At 38.3% G+C, this 12,930-nt stretch overlaps 1 protein-coding gene across 1 annotated transcript in view; it reads right to left on the reverse strand.

Moving 5' to 3' along the window:
* Window positions 1–12,930, reverse strand: part of WDFY3 (WD repeat and FYVE domain containing 3) — a 332,419-nt gene that overhangs the window by 130,082 nt on the left and 189,407 nt on the right. Inside the window, 5 exon segments of the mRNA XM_043973480.1 lie at window positions 345–563; window positions 714–814; window positions 1,693–1,924; window positions 3,245–3,357; window positions 8,569–8,783. Of these exon segments, the coding sequence (XP_043829415.1) occupies window positions 345–563; window positions 714–814; window positions 1,693–1,924; window positions 3,245–3,357; window positions 8,569–8,783 (880 nt within the window).

The raw sequence follows: 12,930 nt of genomic DNA on the forward strand, positions 1-12,930 counted from the left end.
AATGGCTAAAACACCTCATGACTTCACCAATCGTCAGTGTGTGCCTCTGTTCCGCCATTCTCTCCAACATCTGCCCTTTTCCTTTTGTTTTGTTTTGTTTTGTTTTTTGGAATCTATGCCAATCTGACATGTGAGGGTAGAACCTCGTAGTTGCTTTAATTTGTATCTATCAGTGATCTGGAGCATTTTTTCCATAACTTCTGAAAGCTTGTATTTTTTCCTTTGAAAACTGCCCATTGACATCCTTTGACCTCTTGTCAATCCTTAATAAAGGATTAAAGGCTGGATCCAACAAAAATCTCTTTATTTTATTCTCAGTACTCAAAGGAAAAGGAAAAACTTACCATAATTCTGGAGTAATTCCTCTTTAGTAGAAACAATTAGGGACCGATCTTTTGCTGATAGTACTATAGCAAGGCACACATAATGTTGCTCAGAAGAATTTGCTCGCCGCACAAGTGTCAAAAGTCTGACTGGGTGGTTATTTGGAGATGAACTAAAATGTTCAATACAAAACCAGCTTGAGTAGCTTAATCCAGATGGAGGAGGGAAGAATCTTTCACCTAGAGGGGATAGAAGAGATATATACATATTTAAATTTGTGTTTGTTGGGGAGGGGGGGGATTATATATATTTACAGATGATACAATGGAAAAGTTTGGAATTATATAAAATAAAATCTCATAAACCCCAATGCACTAAGTAGTATTTACCAGTTCCAATTCCACTGATTACAGTACCATCAGTAAGACCTGTTGTAGCAGCATTATTTGTAGGTGCATTATGAGGTGCCAAACTGGGTAGGAACAGGCAACTATTAAAAATAAAAAGAGAAGAAACAAACAAATTAAATAGAAATATATTTTCTTCTATCTCATCATCGGTTTTGTATTTCCCAGCTAAAGATATAATGAAATTGTCCAAACTTAACAGCCTACCTGCCATATTGTGGCATAGAGCTGACCTCGACTTCTGAAAGGCTATTTACCCAGAATAGTGTATATCTGTCATCTGAAAACTAGCCTAGAGAAGTTCACCACCAGGTGGAACACAGTTGGAAAATTTTCAGCCACAACAACTCATATGAAGCGCATAGCGAAGTACTGAGGAAGACTCCAATTGATGAAATCATGAAGCCTTGAAATATTAAAATAAATTCTATTCTAAAGCCATATTGTAGAAGGGCAATGACGAGTTGTGAGGGTAAAGTCAATGAAATGTAAGCTCTGGCACATTCTACAAGCCCGGGAAGGCTTTCAGTAGGGAGCTGGCGACAAAATGTGTTTATTGTTTGAGAACCATCTTGGGTTTAGAGAGGCTCATCACCATCCAGATGTCTGTCTGATGATGAATACTTTGGCCATGAAACAAATCAAAGGCTGGATTGAAGCCTTCCATGACTCCAGGTTCAACATATTCTAACCATGATCTCTGTGAATGGACAGATATTTGCACACATAGACATATATATAGGACATTATAAAAGATGATGGATGGCGGGCGGCTAGGTGGTGCAGTGGATAGAGCACTGGCCCTGGATTCAGGAGTTCCTGAGTTCAAATCCGGCCTCAGACACTTGACACTTACTAGCTGTGTGACCTTGGGCAAGTCCTTAACCCCCACTGCACCCGCAAAAAAAAAAATAAAATAAAATAAAAATAAAAGATGATGGAACTTGAATAAAGAACTTACCCAAATCCTTCAAGCGATGTATCAAATTCAACAAAAGCAGGAGTAACTGATGACCCATGGAGTCTGATATCATGTGGGGTTGTCATTGAGACTAAACACTTTACTCTAGTCAAGGGTACAGTGGTTCCTTCTGCAGATTTTACCAAACTCTTGCTTATCCTGTAGTGGTTATCTTCATGTAAACTAAACACATTATCAGAACCCAGTCCTTCAATGGATGTGGTCATACTACCTATAAGGAAAAAAATTCTTTTTTAATAGGTTTTTATTTCATTAAATATTTCCCAATACAAGTTAACAAAATTAACATTAATTTTTAAAAATTTTGAGTTCCAGATATTTTCTTTCCCTCCAGTCATGCTTTTGGCTCTTTTGTGCTGTAATATTTATTTTTTAAAATTAATCTCAGCAAGGCCAAGTGACTTGTCCAGAGCCACATGGCTAGTGAGTAGTAGAGGATGGATTTTCACCTAGGCCCTGTCTCCAATTTCAGCACTCTTTTCACTGTACAACTGTATCTTCCTATAAACTTACTAAGTTGTTTTTTGTTTGTTTGTTTGTTTTGTGGGGCAATGGGGGTTAAGTGACTTGCCCAGAGTCACACAGCTAGTAAGTGTCAAGTGTATAAGGCCAGATTTGAACTCAGGTACTCCTGAATCCAGGGCCGGTGCTCCATCCACTGCGCCACCTAGCTGCCCCCAAACTTACTAAGTTTTAATACATTATAATTTTATACATGTGGTATTTAAAATATTATGCTCTCTTAATCTGCAAAAATGTTTACATAGATTCTCTCTGAAGACAGAAAAAATCAAATTTATGTGTACCTTTACCCTTTAAAGATTTTGAGACTGACAAAAGGGTTGAGAAATGATTAAACCCTAATGTTTTATTACCTAATCTATTATTCTCCCTAAAACTGTCACTGAGAAGAGGAATAGAGATTGTATTCCTGGTTATAGCTTTCTTTTCAAAGAACTAATGGGATTAAAAACATTGATTTAATGTTGTTGGTTTTTTACCATTTAACTTTCAACATTTTTGCTAAGGTAAAGAAAGATATAAAATTTTTCTATGATTCTCCAATAAAATAGAATTAATTTGAGAATCTGAATTTCAAAGATTCTTGCATAAAGGCAATGGTATTCCATTGCCAGAGCAGTCATACCTTAAGGTTTCAATATCATAAACACTAGATTATGTGTGTTTGTATTTTCAAGCTGATTTTTAAGACAGTTAAAGGAAGTCGTGGTTGTTTTTTGGGGGGGTTTTGTCAAAAACCCATTTCTAAGTATATCACTGAAATGAGAACAGCTGACTAAGTCAATTTATTATTTTAAATGTTATAGAATTTTTATTTAATTGCTGAGATATCCATTTTTCAATTATCTGTAAATATCTCTTTTAAATATGGTTCCTTTTATTACTATAATGCCACAAAGATGATCTATTTAAGTATTTACCTACCAATTATAGCCATTCAACATATGAAGGTGAGCTCATCACAAAATGATACACAGAATGTAAAAAAGAAAATTCAGATACCACTTACCTCTCATCTCTGGTTCATAACTTAATGAACTGGGTTTGTGGATGCGATACTGTTTTAAAAGTTTTTTATCCCAGGCACCACAATTTAAAGGATTTGCCAAACGTAAAAATTCCCTAATAAAGAGAATTAAATGTAACTTTAGTAAAAGTCTCAGGAAAAACAACAACAACAAAAAGGTATTCACAACATCAATATATAAATAATGTAACTTATGTTAGTCATACCTCCCACTTTCTCTTTTAAAGTTTTATTGATATGTTTTTATATCAGTTACTTTCCAATAACTCTAACCCCTACAGAACTGTCTGTTGTCACAAAGGGAATAGTTTCTTTGCTTTGTTTGTTTGTTTGTAGGGCAATATGGGTTAAATGACTTGCCCAGGGTCACACAGCTAGTAAATGTCAAGTGTCTGAATTTGAACTCAGGTCCTCCTGACTCCAGGGCCAGTGCTTTATCCATTGCACCACCTAGCTGCCCCCAGAATAGTTTTTCAAAAGAGACTAACATCCACAATATTTGACAGTAGAAACATCATTCTGAATGTGTGGTTCAGTGCTTCTCTATCAAAAAGAAATTTATATTTTGTTATTAATGCTTTAGAACCAATATTAGTTATTAAATTAATCTGAATTCTGAGGGCTTTTGTTCTTGTTTTCCTTTACATAAATGAGTGCATTGTTTATACTTTTGTCTTAGTTCCACTTTCTTCACGTTAGTTCATACAAGTTTCTACAAATTTCTCTGAAATAAGGAAGGAAATAATTACTTATTGTCTACTGTGTGTCAGTGACTGTACTAAGGGGTTTAGGAACAGTATCTCATTTAATCCTCACAACAACCCTGGGAGGTAGGTGTTATTATCCCCATTTTACAACTGAGGAAACTGAGGCAGACAGAGGTTAAGTGATTTGCCTTGGGTCATCTAGCTAATATGTATCTGAGGCAGAATTTGAATTTGAGTCTTCCTGATTCCTGGCCCAGAGTTCTACCCATTGTGTCACCTACCTGTCTACTACTAAATGGCTTACTACTCTGAATTTCTCATATTTGTTATTAATTCTTTTTTTTTTTTTTAGTGAGGCAATTGGGGTTAAGTGACTTGACCAGGGTCACACAGCTAGTAAGTGTTAAGTGTCTGAGGCCGGATTTGAACTCAGGTACTCCTGACTCCAGGGCTGGTGCTCTATCCACTGCGCCACCTAGCTGCCCCTGTTATTAATTCTAAATAGGTTTCTTTAAGAAAACAATTCCATTTCATTTTAGAAGATATTTTTACAGTCTTTTACATCTTTTATTTCTCACTTTTCACTTTTCGAATTTACAATAAATTTCAATATGAAAAGTATTGCTTATAAACAACAGAGTACTTTGAAAAGGCTATCTTACACAGCACCCTATTCAAGTTGTGTTTTATTCTACTATATTCAGAGTACTTCTTTTGGTATGCATAGCTGTGTACAAAAAAGTCCTTTTCAATGGTTGTTAAAATTGTTGTTGTTCAGTCATTTCAGTCGTGTCCAACTCTTCTAGACCCTAATTGTGGGTTTCTTGGCAAAGATACTGGAGTGGTTTGCCATTCCTTTCTCCAGTTCATTTTCCAGATGAGAAAACTGAGGCAAACAGGGTTAAGTGACTTGCCCAGGGTCACACAGCTAGTAAGTATGTGAAGCCAGATTTGAATTCAGGTCTTCCTGACTTTAGGCCCAGCACTCACTCTAATCCACTGCACCAAAATTATATAATTTTATAACTGTTTTGGTATAGGGATTTTGTATTCTGTATAGAACTAACAGATGGCCCATTAACTCTTCTGAGGGTTTTCATTTTTTAAAAGTCTACATAAAAAAATTCATTTGTTTCTTTTCTTTAAATAGTTAACCAGGTTTTTATTTTTTTTATTTTTGTCATTTCATCATCTCCTAACCCTGCTCATCACAGCCTCTAATAGGTCAGCTGGGCAAACACCTCTGCCCTGACTACAGTGCCCTTCCTTCCTTCCCTATCTGGACACCTTGGTAGTCCAGTTCAGCTCTATACCCATTGCCAAACCCTAGCCCTGGATTATTCCCTCCATCTACCTACTTCACTTATATTTGGGTGCCATTGACAGGAGCACAAAAACTTGGATGCACTACAAAATTATGTTATATGATCTCATATAGGACATGGTTGTAACAAGGTAAACTTTTGCACCTTTAATTAGTTCACTACTACACTTGCCTCAGGTATTACGAATCTGTTCCTCCCTCTTCATACCTCCCATCTCACTCTCTGTACGCCTCCCACCCCCAGAGCTACATCTTCTGCCTTTCTCATCTGACATCATTTAGATATCTTGCCCTACAATCGTCTCCTTTAATCCTATTTCCCCACAAAGAAGCAGCCTTTCTTCTTGCCAAGACAAGCAAATCCCTCTCTGTGAATCCCAGACCCCCCCTCTCCCTTACTTTTAAACCTTCGGCTATCTGGTCTCCAAACTCAGCATTCACCTGTGATTATCCCTCCAAAGTCAACAGTGCTCTCTTAATTGTGATATTTAATGGCCTTCCTAAATCTTCATCTTCATCAACACTATCAAATACGCTCTATCTCTTCTCTAGGTTTTAGTGACACTCCTCTCTTCTAGTTCTCCTCCCTCCTACATGTCTGACAGTTCCTGCTCTGTTTCCCTTAATGTATCTTTGTCTGGGTCGTGTGTGTGTGTGCGTACACGCGTGTATCTATGTATGTATACATAAATACACACATATTTGTGTAAACACACATATACACATGCATACATATAGGTATAGCTAGTTAGCTAGATTATAGATATATAGATGAAGATACACATATGTATAGATATTCCTATAGGGATGCTGTGAAAATAGACACACAGTGTTTCTGCCTTTCTTTATATTCTCATGGCCTAGCAGAACACTTGGTATGAAATATGTGCTTTAATAAGTATTTAATTATTAACTGACAGATTTATGGCAGGGGAGTCGACCAAGATACTCCTGATTAACTGATTTCCCTCTCACTTAGTTCTACTAAAATTATTCAGGCACAGAAATAATGAGGTGTTAAGGTGTTAAAAGAACCCCTTGCCAGGTGTGAAGCTTTTTTTTATTCAGCCTAGATAGAATAAGAGGGCAGCTAGTCACTGACTAGCTGGAGGGTGAGACACATTCCTGGTACCTTGGCAAGGAGCAAGATGTTTTTCCCTAGGGAATGAATCAAAACAAGAAATGGCTCTCAAGAACATGCTGAGGATCAGTAAAGAGTGAAGCAGCCCAGATCCTCGGGTGGTGAGGTGTGGGGAGGAGCCCACCCAGGGAGCCTGGCAGAATGACCTGGCACCGTAACAACATGGGGCCATGTAGCTCAGGAGGTCTGAATTCCCTCTCTGGGCATCAGCCCACTACCGCACTCTGTTTGCCTGCCCACCGTTCCTACTGGTCCCGTGTATAACTGTTGGGGAATGTAGGTATATGGGGAATTATTACCATTATTCATATGATGCTATTTCAATAAATGCCTTTGCTTTGAACTGACTGTTTCTGTTAGCTCATTATTAAAGTGAAGGACATTGGTGGGGACTTGTGAGACATAAGGAAGCAGACACAAGATGTAGCGTCTCCTAAGAGACTCCCCACCATCTCACAGGATTATGGTGCTACCTCGGTGGAGTCCTCCTGTTAAGAGACTCTCACAAGACTCTCCAGGGAGCAGTGGCTGGCCACCCTCTAATTCTGTCTAGCTCGATGGAAAAAGTTTTTCAAACCTCATACAGAGGTCACACGGCTTGGATACTCCTTTGGATTTTAAGACCTTATCCTATAATTTTGTCTGCCCATTACTTTCTATAACAAGCAGTTAGGTGGCTCAAGTGTACAGAACACTACACCTGGAGTCAGGAAGATGGGAGTTTAAATCCCGCTTCAGATATTTATTAGCTGGGTGACCCCGAGCAAGTCACTAAGCCTCTGACTGCCTCAGTTTCTTCATTCATAAAATGGGGATAATAATAGAACCTAGAGGGATATTATGAGAATAAAGTGAGATGAAATTGCTAAAGAAATTGGCAAACCTTAAAGCATAATATAATATAAATGGTGATTAATAATATGATGATGATGCAGTAAGTTCATTAACTAGATAAGGTAAAATTATATGATCAAGGTGTCCTGACCAAATGCTTCCGTTACACTTGCAATCCAGCATTTTCTGTGTAACACTAAGTCTTCCACCTGGCCCACCAGGTTTAGAGACTTAGGGTTTGTAATATGATTTTTGGACTTTAATGGTATTAGGCTAGCAAAAACAAAACACAAATAACCATGACAAAAAAGAACAGAGAGCAAGATTTAATGCTGGCACCAAAATAAGAGTCTGTGAATATCACTTAACCCATCATTAAAAATAAAAGCAATGGTTGGCTATGGAGAGAGTTGTATGACCAAATAGGGTTTTTTTTGTTTGGTTGGTTTTTGGGTTTTTTTTCTGCGAGGCAATGAGGGTTAAATGACTTGCCCAAGGGCACACAGCTAGTAATGTGTCAAATGACTGAGGCCAAGATTTGAACTCAGGTCCTCCTGAATCCAGGGCCAGTGCTCTATCCACTTCCCCAACCAGCTGCCCCCAACAAATAGGGTTTTAAAGAGAAAGAAATTATGTTCAATGAAAAGAACAGATACTGCTTTTAAAATGCTCCAATTAATTCCAGGATATCCTATTCCTTCAATGACAGCCTCATTTTTTTAGTGTAGCTAACTTCTCTCTCTACCAACACAGTCACCCTTCTATAGAGGAAGGAGGACAGTCACTATAGCAAGAGGTTTTCTCACTAGTCAGTGAACATGGTAAAGGGCCTTCCCAAACTCAGTGAGGCTGATCCTCAAACCAATGGACGTGTGATCCATAAGAATGCTCTTCCTCACAGACCTTTTCAGCTTTGGAGGGCCCCAACAAATATTAAGTTCAACTAGGGAAAGGAAAGAATAAGAAAACATGAAATCTTATCCATTAGCTAATGAGCATCCAACTGGTGAGCATTTCCCTTCACTACCTTCTGGCCCCAGAGACAGATGGAAAACTGGTATCAAAGACAAGAAAACCTGGGTTCAAGTCCACATCAAACACATACTGGAAGTGTGACCCGGGGCAAGTCATTTGAACTACAGGTGACACAAGCAAAATCTCTATGACTCTAAGTTGCATGGAAGGCATCGACCTGTATCAGTAGAAGGAGCACCGTATACCAATAACATCACCAGTCCTAAGCCTATCAATTGGTGTCATTATTCATAGCATGAAGATGTAAAAAAGAGACATCACTGACCTCAGCACGATGGGCTCCAGTGCCTGAGAAGCTAGCCTTTCAAACATTCTCTGCAGGGGCGGGTGCAGGGAGTGGTCCTCATCAGCCAGGGCAGAGCTGCATCTTTGCAGAAGGCGCGCGTGAAGCCCGGCTTCACACATCACTTGCTGGTTCCTCTCTGTATGCACCAGGGATTGCAAAATGTTTGCCACGGCCAGCTGAAGGTCCAAAGCATGCTGGTGCAGAAACAGAAAAGCATCCACTACATCATTCTCACAAAATCAGACGGAGTTATTGCTTTTTATTTGGTTCCAGTTTCATAATATTCTTTACGATGACGTCTCCACATTCTTAGAACAATCTCTGAGATGTCAAGCAAGAGTTCAACAAGGCATCAAGTGAAGGCACTGAAGAGACAGCGCATCTCATTCTAACAAGAAGCATATCCAACTCCCCCATTTCTACGGCATTTTGGTTTTGTGGGGCTATGAGAGTTAAGTGACTTGCCCAGGGTCACACAGCTAATAAGTGTCAAGTGTCTAAGGCCAGATTTGAACTCAGGTCCTCCTGAATCCAGGGCCGGTGCTTAATCCACTGTGCCACTTAGGTGTCCCTGCATATTTTTTTATATCAGATGACATTGATCAGTGAAAAAAACATTTGTGAGGCACATGATTCTATGTGTTGGGCACTGTGTTTATGCTGAAGATATAAAGAGAAAAATGAAATTAGTCATCACTGCACCCAAGGAACATAATATATTCTATCAAGGGAGACAGGACATACACAAAGGGAATAAGGGAGGGGTGAGGTCAATTTTGAAACAAAGAATAAGAAGAAGATAAGAAGTGGCAGTGCCTGCTAAGACATGGAGGATGCTGTGCAAAGGGGAAGAGAGGAAGGAAGAACAGGATGGACAGGATGGCTGGACCAAAAAATTTGAGAAGGGTCTGAAAGGCTGCTTGGGGTCACGTGATGAAGGGCTTTATAAGTCACAAAGAAGCACTTTTGAGTCACATGCCCAGCACGATGGAACTCCAGACACTTTCTACACTCCTTAAGAGTTTTGAAATCAATACAAAATAGGACTCAGAGGCAGGGGACAAAAACCATTTCAGCTTCAGTCACAGTCTGGAGCAAGAACCTCAATGAAATGAAAATCCCCACCCACAAATACCTCCCCCACCCAAACCCAGTCACCAGCAACACAAGCCAATTGATGGTTTTGTCCCAAGGACAAAAAGACTGTCGACCTAGTTCCTTGGGGTGTGGACAACCAAAGTGCTTCTGGCCACAAGGCCAAAAGACTTTGCTGCAACAGAACGGCCAGAGACCTGAGGGAGGGAGAAAACTAGAGCAGGACACAGCATGTGTGGAACTCCTCTAAGCCTGGGGAAAGGGCCAGGATCTCCTTCTGTTCCCTCACAGGCCCCCTGGGGTAGAGATGGAGGATGACAAACTGGGAACACCCCAGCATGGGAGGAGCCTGAGAGAGCTTTCAGGTCTAGACAGAAAACTCTCAATCAAGTGAAAGGATTGGGGAATAGAAGGAAGAGAGACTCAAATGACCAAAGACCATGGGAGGAAGAAAATCCAGTTAAAGACCTTGGAGAGAATATAGCCTCAGGTTCAGTTAAACTAATCCAGATAGATGTGATTAAATATTGTAAAGAACTGCAAAAGCAAATGTTTTGGCATGCACAGAAAAAAATAATTGGCAGAATAGAAAACCTTAAGTCCACAGTCGTACATATCACCAAAGAGAAAAAAAATATACCCCCCCCCAAAGAAACTGATCAGAAATGCAATACAGAAAAGTGAAGGTCAAACTAGAAGAAGAGCGAAAACCAGTAATATTAAAAGAAAACATGATGCATACAAGCAAAATATATTGATCACTGGTCTCCCAGAAGAACATAAAAAGTCAAAAACCCTGAACACCAAGATGCAAGGAACAGTATGAAAAAATTATTCAGAAGCTCTAAACACAGAACACAAAATATTCCCCCCTCCAAAAAAAACCCCTACAGATTGCTTCCTGAAAAAAAAAAATTCTATGCTACAGACTCCAAGAAATATAGTGGTTAAATTGAATAATTCTAAACGCAAAAAACAAATTCTCTAAGTGACCAAGAGAAAGACTTTTAGATATAAAGGAAAGGAAATTCAAAAAAACTAATGACTATTCAGGACCCATGAGAAGCCATGGGAAAGAATGTGCTACAAAAAGCAATGAGTTAAATTTTTTTTAAAAGAAGTTTTTGAAGCATTTTTATAAAGAAAGCCAAACAAATTGTTTTCCTTGCAAACACCCCAGACAACAAAAATACAAGAAGAGTAAACAAATACAGTGTCCAAAGAAGGCACAGATGATGAAATCAATTACCCCAGAGGAAGGAAAAAGGGAAAGTAAAAAACAAAAAGAGAAAGACATCTATTGAGTTAACAGCAACAACAACAAAATACTGAGAACATCAAGAATTTTTTCCAACAGGACACAAATAAGTGTGATATATTTTTACCCTTTCCCAAAGGTGAAAAGTAAAAATGAAACAGAAGAAGTAATAGTGGAGAAACAGGCTTGAAATATGGTGCATTAAACCTCCCAATACTTGGCAACAGGTGAATCAATGTCTTTGTTGGTTCAGAGGGCACATAAAAGGGGAGAAGGAAGGAAGAAAATAGAGGGGAATATGTGACACACCATAATCAAGACAAGGATTAAAAATGGAAGGGAAAATTACTTCTGTTATTTCTCAAGAAGAAGACCTGCAGGAGAATGGGTGAGACAAAAAGTATATGGGGGGAGGGGGGAGAGGGGAAAGGAGGGGAATTTGGTTTTGGTGCCGGGAGAAGGTCTCTCACTGAAATCTGTTGCCATGGGGGAAGTAAGACATTCTATAAATGGAAATGGGAATATTACAATAGGTATACTAAAAAATCAACAGCATTTCTACAGAAAAATTGCAAAATCTAAGAAGTAATAACAGAAAGATAAACTCCATTCCAAATAGCTACAAAATACCATATATGTCAAGGAGGGGAATGTATGTACTAGGAAATACAGATGAGTTAAAAACAAAAGAGCAATAAAATGCATTTCAAAAAATACAAAGTAAATAAAGTATCTAGGGACCAATCTGTCAAAACACACAAAATACTTGGATATATCCAATTAGAAATTAAAATTATACTGTAAAGAAAAAGAGGTCAATTTAGAAAGACAGAAAAATGTTACGTGCTCAGATATCAAGGAAAATAATGAGAAGAGGTAGGATGAAAGGGTTGATAGCATTTCTAGACCTCAATTTATATTATAAAACAGCAGTCATCAAACCAGGTAGAAGAAGAAAACAGACTAGAGAAGAGAGTAAGAAACAATGAAACTCAATACCTTATTCAACAAACTAGGAAACACAAATTACTTAGCAAAGAACTCCCTATTTGATAAAAACTGGGAAAGAGTCTGCCATAAATTAAGCTTAGGCTAATAACTTATGCCATATTCCACAATATATTCTAAATGGATATGTGATCTTTGGCGGGGGCGGGGGGCAACAGGCCGGACAATGAGGGTTAAGTGACTTGCCCAGGGTCACATAGCTAGTAAGTATCTGAGGCCAGATTCAAACTCAGGTCTTCCTGAATCCAGGGCCAGTGCTTTATCTACTGTGCCACCTAGCTGCCCCATGATATGTGATCTTAACATTAAATGTCATACTATAAAAAAATTAGCAGAGAAGCAGATCATCACCTATTAACCAAAGGAGGATAGAAACAATTACAAAAGTTTAAAGAGATAACTTGGCTTACATGAAAGTGAAAAAGTTTCTACACAAACAAAAAATTAATACACTTACAATAAGAAGGGAAACAGTTGAATGGGAAAAAACTATATAAAATTTATCTGTTGAGAGTTTGGTATCCAATACCCACACATTTATTTATATAGGACACAAAGATATCTTTTGCATTTAAAAAACTACCAAATACCATTCCCCAATAGATAAGATGTCAAAGGATATGAACAAAATATTCTTGAGAGAACTTCCAACTACTAACAATCATATGAAAGAATTCTCCCCAGTCCCTAATAAGAGAAATTCAGGTCAAATCAACTCTGAGATTTCACCTCATACCCTGCAAACTGTCAAAGACAACAAAAGACAGGGATGGTCAGTATTGGGGGGTTGTGGAAAAATAGGCATACAAATATGTTTTTGACAGAGCTAGGAATCAGTACAAACATTTTGGAAAGCAATTTGGAATTAATGCAAATAAGTGCCTAAAATGTCCAGAAGATGAGATAAACATGCCCATATACACCAAAATATTTAAACCATTACTTTGTAGCAAAAAATAAAAAGGAAATAAAGTAACAAA

The sequence above is a fragment of the Dromiciops gliroides genome, chromosome 6 (genome assembly GCF_019393635.1).
Source record: "Dromiciops gliroides isolate mDroGli1 chromosome 6, mDroGli1.pri, whole genome shotgun sequence".
NCBI lineage: Eukaryota > Metazoa > Chordata > Mammalia > Microbiotheria > Microbiotheriidae > Dromiciops > Dromiciops gliroides.